Consider the following 25,696-nt stretch of genomic DNA (forward strand, 5'->3'; position numbering starts at 1 on the left):
GGGGCAACTGGGATCTACTGGGCATGACTGGGGGATCATACTGGGAGAACTGACACCTTACTGGGGCCACTGGCAGTGCCTGGAAATGACTGCAGACATGCTGGGGGCAACTGGGATATACTGGGAGTGTCTGGAACCATACTGGGGGAACTGGAACCACACTGGGAACAACTGGGACCATGCTGGGGGCAACTGGGAGTGAGTGGGACCATGCTGGGAGGGACTGGGATCATCTGGGGAGGGACTGGGAGTAGAGCAGGGGCAACTGGGTCCAACTGGGACCATTCTGGGAGTGTCTGTAACCATAGGGGAGTGATGGAAGCCCACTGGGAACAGCTGGGAGCAACTGGATCACTCTGGGGGTGACTGGAATCATGCTGGGATTGACTGGGAGCAACTGGAATGGAGCTGAAAGAAACTGGGAGGAAGTGGGAGTGACTGGGAACAAGCTGGAAGCAACTGGGATAAACTGGGAGAGACACTGAGTTACTGGGATCATACTTGAGGGTACTGGGGTCATGCTGGCATTGACAGAGAGCAACTGGGATCACACTGGAGGCACTGGAATTGTACTGGGAGTGTCTGGGAGCAACTGGGATTAGACTGCAAGTGACTGGGATCATACTGGGAGTGGCTACAACCATACTGGGATTAGAGTGGGTGTCCATGCTGGGAGCCAACTGGGGACAAAATTAGCGGAACTGGGAGAAAATTTGGGACAAGTGAACCACGCTGAGGTAACGGGGAGCGCCTGGCAATGACTGCCAGAAAGTTCAGGGCAACTGGGATATACTGGGAGGGTCTGAGACCATATGGGTGTGGGACTGGGAGCAGACTGGGAGCGACTGGGAATGTGCTGGGGGAACTGGGAAGACACTGGGGGGAAGTGGGAGTGACTGGGAACACACTGGGAGAGACTGGGATCATACTGGGAGTGCCTAGGACCATGCTAGGGACAACTGGGAGAACTGGGAACACACTGGATGAAAGTGGAAGGAACTGGGAGCAACTGGGACCATGCTGGGAGAAAATTGCATCATCATAAGGAAGGACTGGGAGGGACTGACCTCGTCTGGGAGTGACTGGGATCATGCAGGGAGGCAGGGGAAGGGACCAGGATTATACTGGGAGTGCCCAGGCCCATACTGGGAGTGACCAGGCTCATACTGGGAGCAGCCACTGCTGGCACCGGGACCACGATGTCCCCCCGAGGGCCCCCCAAAAAACCCCAGACCCAGGCACCCCCCGGGATATTTGAGCCGCGCTCCCCCTGCCCCGGCACTTGCAAAATGGGGGGCGATGCTCCCGGGGCTGTGGCATTTTCAGGGAGCGCCCGGGCCACGAGATTCTCCCTCTCCTCTTGTGCTGCGGGTGCTCGGCCTCTTCCTCCCTCCCTCCTCCTCCTCCCCCGTTCCTGAAGGCCGAACTGTGAGGGGAAAGGGGGCAGGGAAAGGACAGAACCGTGAGGGGAAAGGGGGCGAGGAAAGGGCGGGAACCGTGAGGGGAAAAGGGGCGAGAAAAAGGAGGAACCGTGAGGGGAAAGGGGGCAGGGAAAGGACAGAACCGTGAGGAGAAAGGGGGCAAGGAAAGGGCGGGAACCGTGAGGGAAAGGGGGCGAGAAAAAGGAGGAACCGTGAGGGGAAAGGGGGCGAGAAAAGGGCGGGAACCGTGAGGGGAAAGGGGGCGAGGAAAGGACAGAACCGTGAGGGGAAAGGGGGCGAGAAAAAGGAGGAACCGTGAGGGAAAGGGGGAGGGAAAAAGGAGGAACCGTGAGGGGAAAGGGGGCGAGAAAAGGGCGGGAACCGTGAGGGGAAAGGGGGCGAGGAAAGGACAGAACCGTGAGGGGAAAGGGGGCGAGGAAAGGGCGGGAACCGTGAGGGGAAAGGGGGCGAGAAAAAGGAGGAACCGTGAGGGGAAAGGGGGGCGAGGAAAGGGCAGGAACCGTGAGGGGAAAGGGGGCGAGAAAAGGGCGGGAACCGTGAGGGAAAGGGGGCGAGAAAAGGGCGGGAACCGTGAGGGGAAAGGGGGCAGGGAAAGGGCGGGAACCGTGAGGGGAAAGGGGGCAGGGAAAGGGCGGGAACCGTGAGGGGAAAGGGGCGGGCTCAGGCCAAGGGCGGCAACTGTGAGGGGACACTCTGGGAGGCGGCACCCTGCAAACAGAACTGCAACGGACTGAACGTGAACGGGAAAGAAATCAGTAAGTCTGAGAGATTTATTTGCTATCAAATACATCCCACACACCCAGCCCCACACAATCCCCATCCCACCTCTCCAAAAAGGGATCACACTCGTGCCTGTCTCCTCCCAAACCCATCTAAGCCGGGTGGCTCTAGAATCGAGTGGGTTTGGCGTGGAATTGAGGTTTTCTGAGGTGGGGATGAGCTCTTTTGGGGTAATATTGAGCTGTTTTCAGTGGAATTAGGATCGTTTTGAGGTGACAGATCCATCCCTCTTGGCTTTTGGAGTGCAAAGAGATGGAGAAGAGAGAAACATTAAGGTGAAAAAAAAAGGAAAACAAGCCACGTGTGTTCCTAACAAGGATCACAGGGACTGTGGCTCACCAGGGCTGTGCCCAAAGTGCCTCCTCCAGTGGGGGATGGAGCTGGAGCAGCGCACGAAGCTCTTCCCGCACTCGGGGCACTCGCAGGGCTTCCCTTAGTGGTGCCTCCATTGGTGTTTGGTTAAGCAAGAGCTGCTGGAGAAGCTCTTCCCACACTGGGGACACTCGTAGGGCCTCTCCCCAGTGTGGATGCGCCGGTGGATGACGAGGGTGCAGTTGCGCTTGAATCCCCTCCCGCAGTCAGGGCATTCGAAGGGCCTCTCCTCTTTGTGAATCCAATAGTGCTGGAGGAGATGGGAGCTGGTCTGAAACCTCTTCCTGCATTTATCACACTCGTAGGGCCTCTCCCCAGTGTGGATGCGCCGGTGGGTGAGGAGGGTGGAGTTCTGCCTGAATCCCTTCCCGCAGTCGGGGCATTGGAAGGGCCTCTCCTCTCTGTGACGCTGATAGTGCTGGAGGAGTTTGGAGCTGGTCTGAAACTTCTTCCCACACTTGGAACACTCGTAGGGCCTCTCCCCTGTGTGGATCCTCTGGTGCGTGATGAGGTTGAACCTCCGGCTGAAGCTCCGTCCACACTCCCCACACTCGAAGGGCTTCTCCCCGGTGTGGGTTTTCTGGTGCAAGATAAGGCTGGAGCTGTGGCGGAAGCGCATCCCACACACGGAACACTCGTAGGGCCTCTCCCCAGTGTGGATCCTCTGGTGGCTGATCAGGTCGCAGCTCCGAATGAAGCTCTGCTCACACTCCCCACATTTGTAGGGCCTCTCCCCACTGTGGATCTTCTGGTGCTTGATCAGGTGAGACCTCCAGCTGAAGCTCTTCCCACACTCCCCACACTCGTAGGGCCGTTCCCCAGTGTGGATCCTCTGGTGCTTGATCAGGTCGCAGCTCCGGCTGAAGCTCTTCCCACACTCCCCACACTTGGAGGGCCGTTCTTCAGTGTGGGTCCTCTGGTGCCTGATCAGGTGGCAGTTCCACCTGAAGCTCTTCCCACACTCCACGCACGTGTGGGGCTTCTTCCCATCACGGAGCTGCTCATGGAGCACCAGCTCCGAGCTCTGGCTCCATGTCTGGCCACCTTCCGCTCTTTCCCCCTCACATCCCCGCCATCTGCATTCGCAGCCCCTCCTCGTGCTGCATCCCTGGGCCTTTTCCTCCCCGTTGGCTTCCTGTGCCGTGGAGCCGCTCAAAACGGCCTCTGCCACCAGGTTCTGCCGCGGGCATTTGTCCTCCCTGCTCTCCATGCTCAGCTCCTGCTCTGGGGAAGGAAGGACAAGGACAGCATGGGATTTGCCTCCGTGCCACAGGCAAGGGCAACGAGATCCCCCCAGGGCGTCCCCGGCGGGACGGCACCGCCAACCCCCGATGTCCCCCCGAGGGGCCTTTTCCGCTCAGCCTTGGACTTCTTCATTCTCCAAACATCCCCCCCAAAAAAAGCCAACCCAGGGACCCTCTGGGATATCTGGGCCGGGCTCCCCCTCCTGCTCACCTGCTCGATAGGGAGGAAGGGGCGATGATTGCACAGGCGGGGGCTGCGAATTCAGGCAGAGCTCGGCCATTGAGCGCCTTCAGCTCAGCCTCGATCCGCCTTTGTCCCTCCCCTTCCTCTTCCTCCCGCTCCTCCTCTTCCATCCCCCCTCCTCCACCTCTGTCTTATCTCCACCTCCTTCTCCTCTTTCATCCCCTTCCCTTCCATCCCTTCTCCTCCTACTCCTCCCTAACCCCCCCTCCTTCTCCTCCTTCCATCGCTGCTCTCCCTCCGCCTTCATCCCTCCTCTTCCATCTCCCCCGCCCCCGCCTCCTCTCCCGTAACAGGCTGGAACCGTGAGGGGAAAGGGGGCGAGGAAAGGGCGGAACCGTGAGGGGAAAGGGGGCGAGAAAAGGGCGGGAACCGTGAGGGGAAAGGGGGCGAGAAAAAGGCGGAACCGTGAGGGGAAAGGGGGCGAGAAAAGGACGGGAACCGTGAGGGGAAAGGGGGCGAGAAAATGACGGGAACCGTGAGGGGAAAGGGGGCGGGAAAAGGGCGAGAACCGTGAGGGGAAAGGGGGCAAGAAAAGGGCGGGAACCGTGAGGGGAAAGGGGGCGAGGAAAGGCCGGGAACCGTGAGGGGAAAGGGGGCGAGAAAAAGGAGGAACCGTGAGGGGAAAGGGGGCGAGGAAAGGGCGGGAACCGTGAGGGGAAAGGGGGCAGGGAAAGGACAGAACCGTGAGGGGAAAGGGGGCGAGAAAAGGGCGGGAACCGTGAGGGGAAAGGGGCGGGCTCAGGCCAAGGGCGGCAACCGTGAGGGGACACTCTGGGAGGCGGCACCCTGCAAACAGAACTGGAACAGACTGAACATGAACGGGAAAGAAATCAGTAAGTCTGAGAGTTTTATTGGCTATCAAATACATCCCACACACCCAGCCCCACACAATCCCCATCCCACCGCTCCGAAATGGGATCCCACTTCTGCCTCTCTCCTCCCAAACCCATCTAAGCCTGGTGGCTCTGGAATCGAGTGGGTTTGGCGTGGAATTGAGGTTTTCTGAGGTGGGGATGAGCTCTTTTGAGGTAATATTGAGCTGTTTTCAGTGGAATTAGGATTGTTTGAGGTGACAGATCCATCCCTCTTGGCTTTTGGAGTGCAAAGAGATGGAGAAGAGAGAAGCATTAACGTGAAAACAAAAGGAAAATAAGCCACGTGTGTTCCTAACAAGGATCACAGGGACTGTGGCTCACCAGGGCTGTGCCCAAAGTGCCTCCTCCAGTGGGGGATGGAGCTGCAGCAGCGCACGAAGCTCTTCCCGCACTCGGGGCACTCGCAGGGCTTCCCTTAGTGCTGCCTCCGTTGGTGTTGGGTCAAGTGAGAGCTGCAGGTGAAGCTCTTCCCACACTGGGGACACTCGTAGGGCCTCTCCCCGGTGTGGATGCGCCGGTGGATGATGAGGTGGGAGTTCTGCATGAATCCCTTGCCACACTCGGGGCATTGGAAGGGCCTCTCCTCTGTGTGGATCCGATAGTGCAGGAGGAGATGGGAGCTGCTGGTAAAGCCCTTCCCACACACGGAACACTCGTAGGGCCTCTCCCCAGTGTGGATCATGTGGTGCCTGACCAGGGTGGAATGGTGGCTGAAGCTCTTCCCGCACTGCCCACACTTGTAGGGTCTCTCCCCGGTGTGGATGTTCTGGTGCTGGATCAGGCTGGAGCTGCGGCTGAAGCTCTTCCCACACTCCCCACACTCGTAGGGCCTCTCCCCATTGTGGATCATCTGGTGGCTGAGCAGGTGGGAGCTCCTTCTGAAGCTCTTCCCACACTCCCCACACTCGTGGGGTCTCTCCGTGGAGTGGATGTGTTGATGCTGGACCAGGGTGGAGTTGTCCCTGAACCCCTTCCCGCACTCGGGGCATTGGAAGGGCCTCTCCTCCGTGTGAATCCGATAGTGCAGGAGGAGATAGGAGCTGGTCTTAAAGCCCTTCCCGCACTCGGAACACTCGTAGGGCCTCTCCCCAGTGTGGATCTTTAGGTGCACGATCAGGGCAGAATTGTGGCTGAACCTCCTTCCACACTCCCCACACTCGTAGGGCTTCTCCCCAGTGTGGGTCCTCCGGTGCTCGATCAGGCTGGAGCTCCTGCTGAAGCTCTTCCCACACTCCCCGCACTCGTAGGGCCTCTCCCCGGTGTGGATCGCCTGGTGCCTGACCAGGTGCGAGCGCCGTCTGAAGCTCATCCCACACTGCCCACACTCGTAGGGCCGTTCCCCAGTGTGGATCACCTGGTGCAGGACCAGGCTGGAGCTCCACCTGAAGCTCTTCCCACACTCCACACACGTGTGGGGCTTCTCCCCATCGTGGAGCTGCTCATGGAGCACCAGCTCCGAGCTCTGGCTCCATCTCCGGCCGCCTTCCCGGCCCAGGCTGGCTCTTTCCCCCTCACATCCCCGCCATCTGCGTTTGCAGCCCCTCCTCGTGCGGCATCTCCGGGGCTTTTCCTCCCCGTTGGCTTCCTGCGCCGTGGAGCCGCTCAAAACGGCCTCTGCCACCAGGTTCTGCCGCGGGCATTTGTCCTCCCTGCTCTCCATGCTCAGCTCCTGCTCTGGGCGAGGAAGGACAAGGACAGCATGGGATTTGCCTCCGTGCCACAGACAAGGGCAACGAGATCCCCCCAGGGCCGTGCTGGGCTGGGAGATGGAGCAGCACAGAGGGGAAAGGGGCACTGACTTCCTCCTCACCTGCCTCAGTGTCCCGGGGCATCTTCCTCTTCCTCACAGGCTGCCAGGTGTTGGCAATGGGAAATCCTGGTTTGGGGAAAACAAGGGATGAGCGCGTTGAGTTTGAAGGTCCCTCTGCCCGAGTCCATCTCTACAAGTCACCGGCCACCTGGGCTCCAGAAAAACCTCCCAAACACCAAGATTCAGCCCTGAAAAAGCCTCCCAGGAGTTTCCCATCCCTGGTCCCTCCCCTCTGGTGTTCGGGGGTTCCCCCCTGTCCCAGCTGCTGCGGTCACGCTTGGATTGGGGGTCCCCCTTCTCCTGGGTGCCCCCCCTGCCCAGGCTGCTGGCAGTGCCAGCAATGCCCAAAGCTCCCCCCTCTTGGCTCTCCCCATTTCGGGATGCCGGGGCTGTTTGGGCTCCCGGGCTCCCTTCTCCCCTCATTCTCTGCTCTGCGCTGCAGCGGCTCCAAGGAGTCCCCCCTGCCCCTCTCCAGGCTCTTGAGGCTCCCGCCAATGGCGGCGCTCCCCCCTCTCTGGCCTCCCCACTTTGGCCTCCTGGGGGACACAGGGCTCTGCTCCTCCAGGCTGCCTCTGCCGGCAGCCGCCACCGCCACCCCCCGATGTCCCCCCGAGGGGCCTTTTCCGCTCAGCCTTGGACTTCTTCATTCTCCAAACATCCCCCCAAAAACCCAACCCAGGGACCCCCCGGGATATCCGGGCCGGGCTCCCCCTGCCCGCTCACCTGCGCCATGGGGGGGGGGGGCGATGATCCCACAGGTGGGGGCTGCGAATTCAGGCAGGGCTGCCGGGAATGGTTCCGTCTGCTCGGCCTCGATCCGCCTTTGTCCCTCCTCTTCCTCTTCCTCCCGCTCCTCCTCTTCCATCCCCTCTCCTCCTCCTCCTCTTCCATCCCTCCTCCTCCTCCATGCCTCCTCCCCCTCCTCTCTCTCCCCACGGCTTCTCCTCCTTTCTCCTTCCCTTTCCCTCCTCCTCCTCCTCCTCCCTGACCCTCCCTCCTTCTCCTCCTTCATCCCTCCCCTTTTACCCCTCCTCCTCCTCCTGCTCCTCCCTAACCCCACCTCCTCCTCTTTTTTCCGGCCCTTCTCGATCACCGTTATCCCTCCTCGTCTTCCATGCCGTCCCTGTTTTTCCAGTCCCGGTCCATGCGATCCCAGTTTGGTGGGATCCCAGTCCATAGAATCTCAGACCAGTTTATCCCAGTGTGTATGGCCCGCATCCATATGGTCCCAGTCTGTAGGATCCCAGTCCAGTTTATCCCAGTCTGTAGGATCCCGTTCCATAGGATCCCATTTCACAGGGTTCCACTTTATACAGTCCCAGTCCCTAAACTTTATCCCAGTCCAGTTTATCCCATTCCATAGGATCCCAGTCCAGGCTATCCCAGTCCAGTTTATCCCAGTCCAGTTTATCCCATTCCATAGGATCCCAGTTCCCATTTGGTCCCAGTCCAGTTTATCCCAGTCCAGTTTATCCCATTCCATAGGATCCCAGTTCCTATTTGGTCCCAGTCCATTTTATCCCAGTCCAGTTTATCCCAGTCCAGTTTATCCCATTCCATAGGATCCCAGTCCAGTTTATCCCATTCCATAGGATCCCAGTTCCCATTTTGTCCCAGTCCAGTTTATCCCAGTCCAGTTTATCCCAGTCCATAGGATCCCAGGCTATCCCAGTCCAGTTTATCCCAGTCCAGTTTATCCCAGTCCAGTTTATCCCATTCCATAGGATCCCAGTTCCTATTTGGTCCCAGTCCAGTTATCCCAGTCCAGTTTATCCCATTCCATAGGATCCCAGTCCAGTTTATCCCAGTCCATTTTATCCCAGTCCAGTTTATCCCAGTCCAGTTTATCCCATTCCATAGGATCCCAGTTCCCATTTGGTCCCAGTCCAGTTTGTCCCAGTCCTGTTTATCCCATTCCATAGGATCCCAGTCCAGCCTATCCCAGTCCAGTTTACCCAAGTCCAGTTTATCCCATTCCATAGGATCCTAGTCCAGCCTATCCCAGTCCAGTCTATCCCATTCCAGTTTATCCCAGTTCACAGGATCCCAGTTCCATATAATCCCAGTCCATAGGATCCCAGTCTGGGCTATCCCAGTCCAGTTTATCCCAGTCCAGTTTATCCCTTTCCATAGGATCCCGGTCCCTATTTGATCCCAGTCCAGTTTATCCCAGTCCAGTTTATCCCAGTTTATCCCATTCCAGTTTGTCCCAGTCCAGCCTATCCCAGTCTCTCAGGCATCGTGAGGAAACTGGGATAACTGGGGAGCACAGGATAATGGGGGGTAGGGGGGGAAAAATGGGATAACGGGGGAAAAATGGGATAGGGGGGGAACTGGGATAACTGGAAAAATGGGATAATGGGGGGAAAATGGGATAAGGGGGGAACTGGGATAATGGGGGGAACTGGGATAATGGGATAATGGGGAACTGGGATAATGGGAATTCTGGGATAACAGGGAGAGTAACTGGGATAATGGGGAAACTGGGATAACTGGGAAGGTGGGATAGTGGGGGAACTGGGATAATGGGGGGAAATTTGGATAATGGGGAAACTGGGATAACTGGGATAATGGGGAAATGGGGATAATGGGGGGAAAACTGGGATAACTGGGAGAGTGGGATAATGGGGATACTGGGATAAATGTGGGGAAACTGGGATAATGGGGAAATGGGATAATGGGAGTACTGGGATAACAGGAAAATTGGGAATGTCAGAATAATGGGAATTCTGGGCTAACAGGAATACCTGAAAAAAAAATGGGAATTTTTGGATAATGGGGACACAAACTGGGATCGTGGGAATCCTGGGATAACAGGAACGGCAGAATTATGGGAATTTTGGGATAACAGAAGTTCCGGGATAATGGGAGTTCTGGGGTCAAGGGGAAATTTGGGATAACAGGGAAATTTGGGATAATGGGAATTTTGGGATGAAGGGGAAATTTGGGATAATGGAAATTCTGGGATAACAGAAATTCCAGGATTATGGGAATTTTGGGATAATGGTGACAAAAACCGGGATAACAGAAATTCCAAAAGAATGGGAATTTTGGGATAATGGGAATTCTGGGATAACAGAAACTCCAGGATAAGGGAAACTTTGGGATAATGGGAATTTTGGAATGAAGGGGAAATTTGGGATAATGGGAATTTAGGGACAATGGGGAAATTTGGGATAACAGAAATTCCAGAATTATGTGAATTTTTGGATAATGAGGAAATTTGGGATAACAGGGAAATTTGGGATAATGGGAATTTTGGGATGAAGGGGAAATTTGGGATAATGGGAATTTTGGGATAACAGAAATTCCAGGATTATGAGAATTTTGGGATAATGGGAATTCCAGGATAAGGGGAATTCTGGGATCAAGGGGAATGTTGGGATAACGGGAATTTTGGGATAACAGGGGAATTTGGGATAATGGGAATTTTAGGGTAACGGGAATTCTGGGATAACAGAAATTCCAGGATAATGGGAAATCTGGGATCAAGGGGAAATTTGGGATCAAGGGGAAATTTGGGATAACGGGATCAAGGGGAAATTGGAGATAAGGGGGAAATTCCATCCCGCTTTGGGAATTTTTGGGGATTTTTTTTTTTTAATATTTTGGGGAATTTTTGGGGAAATTTTTTTGGGGGGGGGGGGGAGGGGCGTGTCCCGGTGCTGGGGTGGGGGTGGGGGGGGAGGGGCGCGGGGGTGGGGGAGGGGCGCGGGCGCTGTCGCGCGCTCGGGGCGGGCGGCGGCGGCGGCGGCGGCAGCGACCCCTCCCCCACCCCCCCCCTCCCCCACCCCCCCAAAAATCGGGGACCGGGACCCCCCCCACCCCCACCCCGGGACCCCTCCCCCCACCCCCGCATTCCCAGAATTCCCGAAATTCCCAGAATTCCCAGAATTCCCGGCCTTCCCCGGCCCCCGGCAGGTGATGGGGATGGGGATGGGGAGGAGGGGATTTGGGGGGGGGGGTCCTGGGGGGGATTTTGGGGTTTTTTTAGGGGGGATTTGGGGGGGCCGGGATGGGGAGGGTGGGGGATGGGGGGGGGGGGGTCCCTCAAGGTCACGGGCGGGAGGGGCCGGGCCTCGGGGGGGGGAGGGGGATTTTGGGGATTTTGGGGATTTTTGGGAATTTGGGGGTGGATTTGGGGGGGATTTTGGGGGAATTTTAGGGGAAATTCGGGGGAATTTTAGGGGAATTTTAGAGGATTTCGGGGGGGGGATTTGGGGAAATTTGGAGGGAATTTTAGGGGATTTTGGGGGAATTTTAGGAGGTTTGGGGGAAATTTGAGGGGTTTTGGGGGAGGGTTTGGGGGTCTTGGGTTTTTCTGGGGGGCTTCGGGGGTCTTGAGGCGGTTTTAGGGGGGGCTATGAAAGGATTTGGGGGAATTTGGGGGATTTTGGGGGGGGTCCTGGTGGGATTTGGGGGCTCTTTAGGGTTTTTCCGGGGGATTTGGGGGAATTTTGGGGGTCTTGGAAGGTCTGGGAGGATTTTGGGGTCTTGGGGGATTTTTGGGGGGGTCTTGGGGTGTCCAGGGTGGTTTTGGGGGCGTTTTAGGGGGGTTTTGGAGGGGGTCCTGGGGATTCTCAGAGGATTTTGGGGGTGTGGTCTTGAATGGATTTTGGGATCTCAGAAAATTTTGGGGAGGGGTCTCATTGAATTTTGGGGGTCTCAGGAAGGACTTTGGGGGTCTCAGGGGGAGTCTCAATAGATTTTGAGGGTCTTGGGGGGATTTTGGGGGTTTCAGGGGGGTTCCTGAATGGATTTTGGGGTCTCAGAGAATTTGGGGAGGGGTCTCATTGAATTTTGGAGGTGTTGGGGGGATTTTGGGGGTCTCTGGGGGGATTTTGGGGGTCTCTGGGGTGGTCCTGAGTGGATTTTGGGATCTCAGAAAATTTTAGGGAGGGGTCTCATTGAATTTTGGGGGTCTCAGGAAGGACTTTGGGGGTCTCTGGGGGGATTCTGGGGGTCTCTGGGATGATCTCGATGGATTTTGGGGTCTCCTTGAATTTTGGGGAGGGGTCTCATTGAATTTTGGGGTCTCAGGGGGGGTCTCCATGGATTTTAGGGTCTCATTGAATTTTGGGGGTTTTTGGGGGGGTCCTGAATGGATTTTGGGGTCTCAGAGAATTTTGGGGAGGGGTCTCATTGAATTTTGGAATTTTGGGGGTTTTGGGGGGGGTCCTAAATGGATTTTGAGGTCTCTGAGAATTTTGGGGAGGGGTCTCATTGAATTTTGGGGGTCTCGGGAGGGATTTTGGGGGTCTCTGGGATGATCCTGAATGGATTTTGGGGTCTCATTGAATTTTGGGGGTTTTTGGGGGGGGTCCTGAATGGATTTTGGGGTCTCATTGAATTTTGGGGGTTTTGGGGGTCCTGAATGGATTTTGGGGTCTCATTGAATTTTGGGGGTTTTTGGGGGGGTCCTGAATGGATTTTGGGGGTCTCATTGAATTCTGGGGAGGGGGTCTCATTGAATTTTGGGGTTCTCAGCCCCTCCTAAACCAACTCAGGGCTCAAAAACCTGAACCCCCCCCCCCCCAAAATCTCTTCCAGGCCCCGCCCCCCGAGCTCGTTGTGGGACCCCTCCCCAATTTTGGGGACCCCTCCCCCCCCCATGGCGGCCGAGCTGGACAATGTGGAGGCCGCCCCTCCCCCCAACAACAACAACGGCCCCTGGGACCCCCCCCAGGACCCCCGAGCCTGGGGGGACCCCAAAATCTTCGAGTGCTCCCGGATCAAGGCCTTGGCCGGTGAGTGAAGACCAAAAAAAAAAACCCCAAAAAAAAAACCCCCAAAAAATCAAAATATTCCCCCAAAAATTCCCAGATTCACCCCTCAAAAAAAAAAAAAACCCTAAAAGCCTCGGATTGCCCCCAAAAAATCAAAATATTCCCCCAAAAATTCCCAGATTCACCCCTCAAAAAAAAAAACAACCCAAAAAGCCTCGGATCGCCCCCAAAAAAATCAAAATATTCCCCCAAAAATTCCCAGATTCACCCCTCGGAAAAAAAAACAACCCCAAAAGCCTCGGATTGCCCCCAAAAAATCAAAATAGTCCCCCAAAAATTCCCAGATTCACCCCTCGGAAAAAAAAAACCCCAAAAGCCTCGGATCGCCCCCAAAAAATCAAAATGTTCCCCCAAAACTTTGGGTGGATTTGGGGTGATCTCCGTGCCCCCCCAGACGATCAGGACATGGTGCAGAAGAAGACCTTGACCAAGGGGGTGAACCTGGAGGCTCCTGAGTCCCATGGGGGTCTCAGGCTGGATTTGGGATCTCAGGGTGGTTTTGGGGTGGATTTGGGTGGTTTTGGGGTGGGTTTGGGTGGTTTTGGGGTGACCTCGGTGCCCCCCAAGACAATCAGGACATGGTGCAGAAGAAGACCTTGACCAAGTGGGTGAACCTGGAGGCTCCTGAGTCCCATGGGGGTCTCAGGCTGGATTTGGGGTGGATTTGGGATCTCAGGGTGGTTTTGGGGTGGATTTGGGATCTCAGGCTGGATTTGGGGTGGATTTGGGTGGTTTTGGGGTGGTTTTGGGGTGACCTCCGTGCCCCCCAGACGAGCGGGACGCGGTGCAGAAGAAGACCTTCACCAAGTGGGTGAACCTGGAGGCTCCTGAGTCCCATGGGGGTCTCAGGCTGGATTTGGGGTCTCAGGGTGGTTTTGGGGTGGATTTGGGGTCTCAGGGTGGTTTTGGGGTGGATTTGATTGGTTTTGGGGTGGATTTGGGTGGATTTGGGGTGACCTCGGTGCCCCCCAGATGATCAGGACCCATTGCAGAAGAAGACCTTGACCAAGGGGGTGAACGCCCACTTGGAGGCTCCTGAGTCCCATGGGGGTCTCAGGCTGGATTTGGGGTGGATTTGGGATCTCAGGGTGGTTTTGGGGTGGATTTGGGATCTCAGGATGGTTTTGGGGTGGATTTGGGTGGTTTTGGGGTGGGTTTGGGGTGACCTCCGTGCCCCCCAGACGAGCGGGACGCGGTGCAGAAGAAGACCTTCACCAAGTGGGTGAACGCCCACCTGGCGCGCGCCGCCTGCCGCGTCGGGGACCTCTACTCGGACCTGCGCGACGGCTTCGTGCTCACGCGGCTGCTCGAGGTGCTCTCGGGGGAGACCCTGGTGAGGAGACCCACGCGGCGCCTTCATCGTCATCATCGTCGTCATCGTCATTGTCACCTTCTGCCGTCAGCGTTGCCGTCATCATCATCATCGTCATTCTCTGTCACCTTCATCATCGTCATTGTCATTGTCATCGTCATTGTCGCCTTCTGCCGTCAGCGTTGCCGTCATCATCATCGTCATTCTCTGTCACCTTCATCATCATTGTTGTCATCGTCATCGTCGTCATTGTCATCTTCTGCTGTCAGCATTGCCATGAGTGGTGGCATCGTTGTCATTATTCTCTATCACCTTCACCATCATTGTCGTTGTCATCATCATCATCATCATCATTGTCATCCCCTACTGTTATCGTTGCCATGAGTGGCATCATCATCATCATCGTCGTCATCATTATCATCGTTCTCTATCACCTTCATCATCATCATCGTCATTGTCATCATTGCCACCATCATCGTCATCATCCTCTGCTGTTATCATTGCCATGAGTGGTGGCATCATCATCATCATCGTCATCGTCGTTTTGTCATCATCGTCATCATCATCGTGATGAGTGGCATCCTCACTGTCATCATCATCATCATCATTTTCCTCTACTATCATCATCATCATCATCATCATCATCTGCATGGCCGTCATTATGAGGATCATCATCATCTCCATGACTGTCATCATCATCATCTACCATCATGATCACCATCATCATCGTGGTGATTGTCGCCATCACCGAGAGCAGCATCATCGTCTTCACGAGCATCATCATCATCACCACCACCACCATCATCATCATCATCATCACCACCACCACCATCATCATCATCATCTCCATGACCGTCATTATGAGGATCATCATCATCATCATCTACCATCATGATCACCATCATCATCGTGGTGATTGTCGCCATCACCGAGAGCAGCATCATCGTCTTCACGAGCATCATCATCATCACCACCATCACCATCACCATCACCACCACCACCATCATCATCATCACCACCACCATCACCATCACCATTGCCATGAGCAGCTCCCCCAGTCTGGGTGGAACTGGGACCTCCCCACCACCCCCAGCTCCCACCGTCGCCACTGTGGGACCAGCTCTGGTGGGGTGGGGTGGCAGGAGCGCGTCCAAGCCGGGTGTCCCCGCGTGCCCCCAGCCCAAGCCGACGCGGGGCCGGATGCGGATCCACTCCCTGGAGAACGTGGACAAGGCCCTGCAGTTCCTCAAGGAGCAGCGCGTGCACCTGGAGAACGTCGGCTCCCACGACATCGTGGACGGCAACCACCGCCTGACCCTCGGCCTCATCTGGACCATCATCCTCCGCTTCCAGGTGCCACCGGGCTCCTCTCCGTGTGCTCCTCTTGTCCTCCTCCGCCTCCGCGTGTCTCCTGACCGTTCCCCCCCCCAGATCCAGGTGATCAAGATCAAGACCGAGGACAACCGGGAGACGCGCTCGGCCAAGGACGCGCTGCTGCTCTGGTGCCAGATGAAGACGGCGGGGTGAGGACCTCAGGTGGTGGCGTGGACCCCCCCCCGGAGGTCTGGTGACCCCCGGTGACCCCCGGTGTCCTCCGCAGCTACCCTGAGGTCAACATCCAGAACTTCACCACCAGCTGGAGGGACGGCCTGGCCTTCAACGCCCTCATCCACAGGCACCGGTCAGCGCCGGCGGGGTGGACACGGGAGGGACCTCCCGGGTGTTGGGGTCACCCTCTGAGGGTTTGGGGCAGGAGGTCGAGGTCACCGTGTCCACCCCACCCCAGGCCGGATCTCATCGACTTCCACAAGCTGACCAAGTCCAACGCCACCTACAACCTCCAGCAGGCCTTCAACACGGCCGAGCAGCACCTGGGGCTCAGCAAGCTGCTGGACCCCGAGGGTACGGATGGGGTCTGTCCCTCTGTCCATCCGTCCGTCCATCCGTCCGTCCGTCTCTCCGGCCACGCGGGGTGGGGTCATCTCCACCGTCCAGGTTTTTTTTTTTGGGAGCGAGGTTTTTTTTTTTCCTGGGAAGGGCCAAGGTTGATGGATCAGCCCGGCGTTGGTGGGACCATGCCTGGTGCTCCTGGGCTGGAGGTTTGGGGTGGGTCCTGACCTTCTGCCCTCCCCACCAGATGTCAACATGGAGGACCCCGATGAGAAGTCCATCATCACCTACGTGGTGTCCTTCTACCACTACTTCTCCAAGATGAAGGCGCTGGCGGTGGAGGGGAAGCGCATCGGGAAGGTGGGGCAGGACCCAGGTCCTGGGGGTCTCCATCCCCAGCTCCATGGGGGGCCCGCCCCATTGTCCCTGGATGTCGCATCATCCCTCTGTCCATCCCTCTGTCCATCCTTCTGTCCATGCCTTTGTCCATCCCTCTGTCCATCCCTCTGTCCATCCTTCTGTCCATGCCTTTGTCCATCCCTTTGTCCATCCCTCTTCCATCCCTCTTCCATCCCTTGGTCCACCCCATTGTCCATGGATGTCCCATCCCTTGTCCATCCCTTCTCCATCTCTCATCCATCCCTTTGTCCATCCCTCTGTCCATCCCTTTGTCCATCCCTTTGTCCATCCCTCTGTCCATCCCTCTGTCCATCCCTTTGTCCATCCCTTTGTCCATCCCTCTGTCCATCCCTTTGTCCATCCCTTTGTCCATCCCTCTGTCCATCCTTTGTCCATCCCTTTGTCCATCCTTCTGTCCATCCCTGTGTCCATCCCTCTGTCCATCCCTCTGTCCATCCCTCTGTCCATCCCTCTGTCCATCCTTCTGTCCATCCCTTATCCACCCTCTGTCCATCCCTTTGTCCATCCCTTGTCCATCCCTTTGTCCATCCTTCTGTCCCTCCCTGTGTCCATCCCTGTGTCCATCCCTGTGTCCATCCCTCTGTCCATCCCTCTGTCCATCCTTTTGTCCATCCTTCTGTCCATCCCTCTGTCCATCCTTTTGTCCATCCTTCTGTCCATCCCTCTGTCCATCCTTTGTCCATCTCTCTGTCCATCCCTTGTCCACCCAACTCCCCGGCCTGGCCGGACCCTGGTGACCCCTCCAGCCCCAGGTGGTTCTCGGGGGGTTCCTGCAGGACCTCCAAGCCCACCCCAAACCCCACCAGGTGCTGGACCAGGTGATGGAGATCGCGGCCATCACGGCGCGCTACGAGGCGCTGGCGGCCGAGCTGCTGGCCTGGATCCACCACACCATCACCATCATCACCAACCAGAAGTTCGCCAACTCGCTGACCGGCGTCCAGCAGCAGCTCCAGGCCTTCACCGCCTTCTGCACCCTGGAGAAACCGGTCAAGTGAGGACCTCCTGCGGGGCTGGTGGTGGGGTGGGACCTCAGCCTGCTGCTGGTGGTGGTGGTGGTGGGCAGGTCACAGTTCCACCCAAAGTGGGGGCAGTGGGACCTGGGTGGTGGTCATGGTCATGGTGGTGGTGGAGAGGTCCCAGTTCCACCCAAAGTGGTGGTGGATGGGACCTGAGGGGTGGTGAGGAGGTCCCAGTTCCACCCAAACTGGGGGCACTGGGACATGGGTGGTGATGGTGGTGATGGTGGTGGTCATGGTCATGGTGGTGGTGGAGAGGTTCCACTTCAGCCCAAACTGGTGGCAGTAGGACCTGGGGTTGGTGGGGGTGATGATGGGGAGGTCCCACCTCATGGTGGTGGTGATGGGAAGGACCCACTTGAGCCCAAGCTGGTGGCACTGGGACATGGGTGGTGATGGTGGTGATGGTGGTGGTCATGGTCATGGTGGTGGTGGAGAGGTTCCACTTCAGCCCAAACCGGTGGCAGTAGGACCTGGGGGTGGTGGTGGTGATGGTGGTCATGGTCGTGGTGGTGGTGGTGGAGAGGTCCCAGTTCCACCCAAACTGGTGGTGGATGGGACCTGAGGGGTGGTGAGGAGGTCCCACCTCATGGTGGTGGTGGTGGTGAGGAGGCCCCACTTGAGCCCAAACTGGTGGTGATGGTGGGACCACAGGGATGGTGGTGATGTCCCAGCTCATGGGGGTGTTGAGGAGATCCCAGTTCAACCCAAACTGGCCATGGATGGTGCCAGGAGGTGGTGATGTCCCAGCTCATGGTGGTGGTGGTGATGAGGAGGTCCCACTTCACCCAAACTGGTGGCGGCAGAACCTGGGGCACGGTGGTGACCACAGGGGGTGGTGGTGGCGTCCCAGCTCGCGCTGGCGGTGACAGGGACCCTCCCCACCGGTGCCACCCCGCAGGTTCCAGGAGAAGGGGAACCTCGAGGTGCTGCTCTTCACCATCCAGAGCAAACTCCGCGCCACCAACCGCAAGCTCTACGTGCCCAGCGAGGGCAAGAGCATCTCCGACATCAACAAGGTGAGGACGTGGAGATGGAGTCCCACCACGCCCCGCTGGGCTTGGGGACCCCCCGTGACCCCCGTGTCCCCTCCCACCAGGCCTGGACCTGCCTGGAGAAGGCGGAGCACGAGCGGGAGGTGGCCCTGAGGAACGAGCTGATCCGGCAGGAGAAGCTGGAGCTGCTGGCCCAGCGCTTCGACCACAAGGCCGTCATGAGGGAGACGTGGCTCAACGAGAACCAGCGCCTGGTCTCGCAGGTGCGGTGGGGTGGGTGGGAAGGGTCGTGGGGGACCTGGGGGTGGGACAGTCCCTGCGTGGGGTGGGGGTGAGGAGCGCGGTGTTGGGTGGTGGGACCTCATTGTGGATGGTGGGAACTCATCGGGGTCCTCCTTGAGCAGGGGAGGGGTGGTTGGACATCTTTGACCTCCTCTTTGAGCATGGAGAGGGGCTTGGGCCTCATTGGGCTCCTCATTGGCCATGGAGAGGTGGTGGGACCTCCTTGACCGGGCGAGGGGTGGTTGGACCTTCTGAGTTTCTCCTTGACCATGGAGGTCTGGTGGAACCTCCTCGACCTCCTCATTGACCATGGAGGGCTGGTGGGACCTTCTCATTGACCATGGAGCTCTGGTGGGACCTCCACAACCTCCTCATTGACCGCAGAGAGGGGGTTGGACCTCATTGGCCTCCTCATTGGCCATGGAGGACTGGTGGAACCTTCTCATTGACCATGGAGCTCTGGTGGGACCTCCTCAACCTCCTCATTGACCATGGAGGGCTGGTGGGACCTCCACAACCTCCTCATTGACCATGGAGCTTTGGTGGGACCTCCACAACCTCCTCATTGACCACAGAGAGGGGGTTGGACCTCATTGGCCTCCTCATTGGCCATGGAGGTCTGGTGGAACCTCCTCGACCTCCTCATTGACCACAGAGAGGGGGTTGGACCTCCTTGATTATGGAGGTCTGGTGGAACCTCCTTGATTATGGTGGACTGGTGGGACCTCCTTGACCATGGAGAGGAGGTTGGACTTCATTGGGCTCCTCAGTGACCATGGAGGGCTGGTGGGACGTCCTCAACCTCCTCACTGACCATGGAGCTCTGGTGGGACCTTCTCATTGACCATGGAGGGCTGGTGGGACCTCCTCGACCTCCTCATTGACCATGGAGGTCTGGTGGGACCTTCTCATTGACCATGGAGCTCTGGTGGGACCTCCTCATTGACCATGGAGGGCTGGTGGGACCTCCTCAACCTCCTCATTGACCATGGAGGTCTGGTGGGACCTTCTCATTGACCATGGAGCTCTGGTGGGACCTCCTCAACCTCCTCACTGACCATGGAGCTCTGGTGGGACCTCCTCGACCTCCTCACTGACCATGGAGCTCTGGTGGGACCTCCTCAACCTCCTCCTTGCCCGCTGAGGACCCCACCCCACCCCTCTCCATCTCCCCCTTCAGGACAACTTCGGCTACGACCTGCCGGCGGTGGAGGCGGCCATGAAGAAGCACGAGGCCATCGAGGCCGACATCTCCTCGTACCAGGAGCGCATCCAGGTGGTGGTGGAGCTGGCCCTGGAGATGGAGTCCGAGGGCTACTACGACACGCGGCGCATCGGCGCGCAGAAGGACAACATCCTGCGCCAGTGGGCGCTGCTGACCGAGCTGGTGCGCGCCCGCCGCGCCCGCCTCGAGCAGAACCTGGCCCTGCAGAAGATCTTCCAGGAGATGGTCTACATGATCGACTGGATGGAGGAGATGCAGGTGCGGCGCCGCTGGAGGAGATTCCGGGCGGCGCCGGCGGAATTCCGGCGGCGGCGCCGGGTGACGCGGGTTGGGTCTTCCCCCCCCCCCAGGTTCTTCTGGTCTCCAAGGATCTGGGGAAGCATCTGCTGGAGGTTGAGGACCTCCTGCAGAAGCACGGGCTGCTGGAGGCCGACATCTCGGCGCAGACCGAGCGCGTCCAGGCCCTCAACGCCGCCGCGCTCAAGTTCTCGGAGCTGGAGGGTAACGGGGGCCACCGGGGTGGGTGACCAGGGGGTGTTTGGCCTTGGGAAGGGTCTGACGGACCATGGAGGGTCAGGAAAGGTCCTGATGGACCATGGGAGGGTCAGGCATGGTTTTGATGGACCATGGAAGGGTCAGCCAAGGTCTTGATGGACCATGGAAGGGTCAGGCATGGTTTTGATGGACCATGGGAGGGTCAGGCAAGGCCTTGATGGACCATGGAAGGGTCAGGCATGGTTTTGATGGACCATGGGAGGGTCAGGCAAGGTCTTGATGGACCATGGAGGGTCAGCCAAGGTCCTGATGGACCATGGAAGGGTCAGGCATGGCCTTGATGGACCATGGGAGGGTCAGGCATGGTTTTGATGGACCATGGAGGGTCAGGCATGGTTTTGATGGACCATGGGAGGGTCAGCCATGGTTTTGATGGACCATGGGAGGGTCAGCCATGGTTTTGATGGACCATGGGAGGGTCAGCCAAGGCCTTGATGGACCATGGAAGGGTCAGCCATGGTTTTGATGGACCATGAGAGGGTCAGCCATGGTTTTGATGGACCATGGGAGGGTCAGGCATGGCCTTGATGGACCATGGGAGGGTCAGGCATGGTTTTGATGGACCATGAGAGGGTCAGCCATGGTTTTGATGGACCATGGGAGGGTCAGCCATGGTTTTGATGGACCATGGGAGGGTCAGGCATGGCCTTGATGGACCATGGAGGGTCAGGAAAGGTCTTGATGGACCATGGGAGGGTCAGGCATGGTTTTGATGGACCATGAGAGGGTCAGGCAAGGTCTTGATGGACCATGGGAGGGTCAGCCAAGGTCCTGATGGACCATGGGAGGGTCAGGCATGGCCTTGATGGACCATGGGAGGGTCAGCCAAGGTCTTGATGGACCATGGGAGGGTCAGCCAAGGCCTTGATGGACCATGGGAGGGCCATTCAAGATCTTGGTAGGCTGTGGAAGGGTCAGCCAAGGTTTTGGTGGGCTATGGAGAGGTCAGCTGAGGTTTGTTGGACCATGGGAGGTTCAATCCGTGATCTTGGTGGCCCATGGAAAGGTTGACCCAAGGTTTTGGTAGATCGTGGAAGAGTCAACCCAAGGTCCTGGTGGGCCACGGAAAGGTCAACCCAAGGTCCTGGTGGGCCACCTACAAGAGTCCCCACAGAACCCCTGAGGTTGGAAAAACCCTCTGAGATCTTTGAGTCCAACCTCGGACCAGAGCCCAAAGGGCCACGTCCGGTCCTTTCCTTGGACACCTCCGTGGCCGGTGACCCTCGGCCACCCCCTGCCACCATCTGAGCCCCTTCTCCTGGCCCAGGCTACCAACCCTGCGACCCCCAGATCATCTGCAACCGCGTCAACCACGTCCAGACGTGCCTGGAGGAGCTGGAGGAGCTGGCGGCCAAGAGGAGGAAGGAGCTGGAGGACTCGCGCCAGCTCTGGACCTTCTTCCAGGAGATGGAGGAGGCCGAGGCCTGGATCCGCGAGAAGGAGAAGATCCTGGCGGCCAAGAGCTGCGGCCGCGACCTCAGCAGCGTCCTGACCTTGACCAACAAACACAAGACCATGCTGGGCGAGCTGGGCAACCGCCGGGCTCTGCTCCACCAGACCATGAAGAAAGGCGAGAAGATCCTGGCCAAGAAGTCCTTCAGCTCCGTGGGCATCCAGGAGAAGATGCGAGAAGTCTGCTTGAGGTGGAAGAAGCTGGAGGAGATCACGGGGCTCCACCAGCAGCGCCTGGAGGACGCCTTGAACTTCTTCCAGTTCAGCGCCGAGACGGACGACCTGGTGGCCTGGCTGCAGGACATCTACCGCATCGTGTCCAGCGACGACTTCGGCCACGACGACTACTCCAGCCAGGCCCTGCTGCGCAAGCACCGCGCCGTGGTGGACGAGGTGGAGAAGCACCGCGCCGCCGTCCTGGCCCTGCGCAAGCAGCTGGCGCTGCTGGCCCCCGACCACCGGCAGGGCGTGGACATCCAGATCCGCGTGGTGGAGGTGGAGCAGCTCTACGGCGAGGTGGCCGAGGTGGCCGTGCTGAGGACGCAGTGGCTGCAGGACGCGCTGGCCGTCTACCGCATGTTCAGCGAGGTGCACGCCTGCGAGGTGTGGGTGGACGAGAAGGAGCAGTGGCTGGAGAAGATGGAGGTTCCCGAGGAGCTGGATGAGGTCGAGGTGGTGCAGCACAGGTGGGGTGGGGCCGGGTGGTCGAGGTTTCCCCGGGTGGCTGAGGTTCTCCGTGCTGTGGTGGACCTGCCCGTGTCCTTCCGCGCAGGTTTGAGAGCCTGGACCAGGAGATGAACAGCGTCATGGGGCGCATCCTGGACGTCAACCAGGTGGTGCAGCAGCTGGTGGATGGTGGCCACCCCAGCTCAGACGAGGTCCGGTCCTGCCAGGACCACCTCAACAGCCGGTACGGGCATGGTCCAAGGTGGACCTTGACCTTCTTGGGGTCTCTCTTGGTGGGGTTGGAGACTCTCAGCCTGTGGCTCTCCAGTGGTGGGATGTCCCTGTGGGGTCCAGGTGTCCAGGAATGGTCCAAGCCCATCCTGGGGGTCCTGAAATGATCTCAACCTTCTTGAGGTCTCCTTGGTGGGGGCAGCTTTGTGTGTGAGGCTGCCTGGAGACCCCAAAACCTGTGGATCTCCAGTGGTGAGATGTCCCTCCAGGACAATGGTCCAAGCCCATCCTGGAGATCCTGAAATGATCTCAACCTTCTTGAGGTCTCCTTGGTGGGGGCAGCTTTGTGTGACCCCAACCCGTGGTTCTCCAGTGGTGAGATGTCCCCATGGGTTCCACCTCTCCAGGACAATGGTCCAAGCCCATCCTGGGCGTCCTGAAATGATCTCAACCTTCTTGAGGTCTCCTTGGTGGGGGCAGCTTTGTGTGAGGCTGCCTGGAGACCCCAAAACCTGTGGATCTCCAGTGGTGGGACGTCCCCATGGGGTCCAGGTCTCCAGGCCACCATTCCCAGCCCATCCCTGATCCTGGGGGGCCCCATCCCAGCTCCGGCAGGGCCTCACCCCACTCCTGTCCCCGTCCCCAGCTGGAACCGGGTGGTGGAGCTGGTGGAGAGCAAGAAGAGCCAGCTGAGCTCCGTGCTGAAGATCCAGAACTTCCTCCTGGAGTGCAGCGAGATGAAGGCGCAGGTGCGGGAGAAGAGGAAAGCCATCGAGGCCACCCAGTCCGGCGGCAGCGACCTGGGCGGGGTCCTGGCCCTGCAGCGCCGCCTGTCCACCATGGAGGCCGCCCTGGTGGTCCTGGAGCCGCGGCTGGTGGAGCTCCAGCAGGAGGGCGAGGCCTTGGCCGCCGCCCACCCCGGCCGCGCCCTGGAGATCCTGCTGCCCTTCGAGGAGATCAGCGAGGAGTGGGACAACCTCAAGAGGGCCCTCCAAGGCTGCGAGGACACCTTGACCATCGCCGGCCGCCTCCAGCAGTTCATCCAGGACCTGGACAACTTCTTGGGGTGGCTGGTGAAGACCCAAGCGGCCGTGGGCTCCGAGGAGGTCCCCGACAGCTTGGCCGAGGCCGAGAGGCTGCTGAACGTGCACGTGGCCCTCAAGGAGGAGATCAACGGCTACGAGGAGGACTACGCCAAGATCCAGGCGGCCAGCGAGCTGCTGGCCCTGGAGGAGATGGAGGTGCCCTACCTGTCCCTCCAGCAGTGGCTGCAGAAGCTGGACGCGGGCTGGGGGAAGCTCCTGCAGAGCTGGGAGATGAGGAGGGAGCTCCTGGTGCAGTCCCACGTCTTCCACCTCTTCCTGAGGGACGTGCAGCAGTGCCAGAACAGCCTCTACAACCAGGTCTGGGCGCAGCAGGAGGAGGCGGTGGGGTGGGAGAAGGTCTGGGGTGGTGGAGATGGTGGGCTGGGAGAAGGTCTGGGGTGATGGAGATGATGGGTGGGTGATGGGGACCATGGCTGGGAGAAGGTCTGGGGTGGTGGAGATGGTGGATGGGTGATGGGTGGGAGAAGGTCCTGGTCAATGGAGATGATGGATGGGTGATGGGGACAATGGCTGGGAGAAGGTCCTGGGGTGGTGGAGATGGTGGATGGGTGATGGGTGGGAGAAGGTCCTCGATGGAGAAGATGGATGGGTGATGGGGACCATGGCTGGGAGAAGGTCCTGGTTGATGGAGATGGATGAGTGATGGGGACCATGGTTGGGAGAAGGTCCTGGTCAATGGAGATGATGGATGGGTGATGGGACAATGGTTAGGAGAAGATCCTGGTCAATGGAGATGATGATGGGTGATGGGACAATGGTTAGGAGAAGGTCCTGGTCAATGGAGATGATGATGGGTGATGGGACAATGGTTAGGAGAAGGTCCTGGTTGATGGAGATGATGATGGGTGATGGGGACCATGGGTGGGAGAAGGCCTGGGGTGGTGGACATGATGAATGGATGATGGATGGGAGAAGGTCCTGGTCGATGGAGATGATGATGGGTGATGGGGACCATGGCTGGGAGAAGGTCCTGGTTGATGGAGATGATGATGGGTGATGGGGACCATGGCTGGGAGAAGGTCCTGGTTGATGGAGATGATGGGTGGGTGATGGGGACCATGGCTGGGAGAAGGTCTGGGGTGGTGGAGATGGTGGGTGGGTGATGGGTGGGAGAAGGTCCTCGATGGAGAAGATGGATGGGTGATGGGGACAATGGCTGGTTGATGGAGATGATGGATGGGTGATGGGGACCATGGCTGGGAGAAGGTCCTGTTGATGGAGATGATGATGGGTGATGGGGACCATGGCTGGGAGAAGGTCCTGTTGATGGAGATGATGATGGGTGATGGGGACCATGGTTGGGAGAAGGTCCTGGGGTGGTGGAGATGGTGGATGGGTCATGGGTGGGAGAAGGTCCTCGATGGAGAAGATGGATGAGTGATGGGGACCATGGTTGGGAGAAGATCCTGGTCAATGGAGATGATGATGGGTGATGGGGACCATGGTTGGGAGAAGATCCTGGTCAATGGAGATGATGATGGGTGATGGGGACCATGGCTGGGAGAAGGTCTGGGGTGGTGGACATGATGAATGGATGATGGATGGGAGAAGGTCCTGGTTGATGGAGATGATGATGGGTGATGGGGACCATGGCTGGGAGAAGGTCCTCGATGGAGAAGATGGATGAGTGATGCGGACCATGGCTGGGAGAAGGTCTGGGGTGGTGGAGATGATGGGTGGGTGATGCGGATGATGGTTGGAAGGTCCTGGTTGATGGAGATGATGATGGGTGATGGGACAATGGGTGGGAGAAGGTCCTGGGGTGGTGGAGCTGATGAATGGATGATGGGTGGGAGAAGGTCGTTGTTGATGGAGATGATGATGGGTGATGGGGATGATGGTTAGAAGATCCTGGTCAATGGAGATGATGGATGGGTGATGGGGACCATGGCTGGGAGAAGGTCCTGTTGATGGAGATGAGTAGAAGAAGATTTTGGGTGGTGGGAACGGTTTGCGGAAGGTCTCGCGCGATGGACTGGGGTGGGAGCAG

The 25,696-nt window shown here is 58.3% G+C and overlaps 1 protein-coding gene and 1 pseudogene across 2 annotated transcripts in view; one reads left to right on the plus strand and one right to left on the minus strand.

Annotated features, from left to right (window-relative positions):
* Positions 1 to 2,194: 2,194 nt before the first annotated feature.
* Positions 2,195 to 7,641, minus strand: LOC118701403 (zinc finger protein 271-like; annotated as a pseudogene).
* Positions 7,642 to 10,543: 2,902 nt separating this feature from the next.
* SPTBN4 (spectrin beta, non-erythrocytic 4) overlaps positions 10,544 to 25,696 on the plus strand; it is a 39,338-nt gene continuing 24,185 nt past the window's right edge. For both annotated transcript variants that reach the window (XM_036406016.2, XM_036406017.2), the window contains exons 1-16: positions 10,544 to 10,688; positions 12,318 to 12,514; positions 13,735 to 13,886; positions 15,045 to 15,218; positions 15,297 to 15,388; positions 15,466 to 15,546; positions 15,652 to 15,767; positions 16,003 to 16,115; positions 16,982 to 17,169; positions 18,096 to 18,213; positions 18,294 to 18,452; positions 19,652 to 19,954; positions 20,047 to 20,197; positions 21,519 to 22,389; positions 22,476 to 22,613; positions 23,247 to 24,003. In XM_036406016.2, coding sequence (XP_036261909.1) covers positions 12,379 to 12,514; positions 13,735 to 13,886; positions 15,045 to 15,218; positions 15,297 to 15,388; positions 15,466 to 15,546; positions 15,652 to 15,767; positions 16,003 to 16,115; positions 16,982 to 17,169; positions 18,096 to 18,213; positions 18,294 to 18,452; positions 19,652 to 19,954; positions 20,047 to 20,197; positions 21,519 to 22,389; positions 22,476 to 22,613; positions 23,247 to 24,003 — 3,549 coding nt within the window. In that variant the 5' untranslated portion in view covers positions 10,544 to 10,688; positions 12,318 to 12,378. The remainder of the gene's footprint in view (positions 10,689 to 12,317; positions 12,515 to 13,734; positions 13,887 to 15,044; positions 15,219 to 15,296; positions 15,389 to 15,465; positions 15,547 to 15,651; positions 15,768 to 16,002; positions 16,116 to 16,981; positions 17,170 to 18,095; positions 18,214 to 18,293; positions 18,453 to 19,651; positions 19,955 to 20,046; positions 20,198 to 21,518; positions 22,390 to 22,475; positions 22,614 to 23,246; positions 24,004 to 25,696) is intronic.

This window comes from Molothrus ater, unplaced genomic scaffold, assembly GCF_012460135.2.
Source record: "Molothrus ater isolate BHLD 08-10-18 breed brown headed cowbird unplaced genomic scaffold, BPBGC_Mater_1.1 matUn_MA307, whole genome shotgun sequence".
Lineage (NCBI taxonomy): Eukaryota > Metazoa > Chordata > Aves > Passeriformes > Icteridae > Molothrus > Molothrus ater.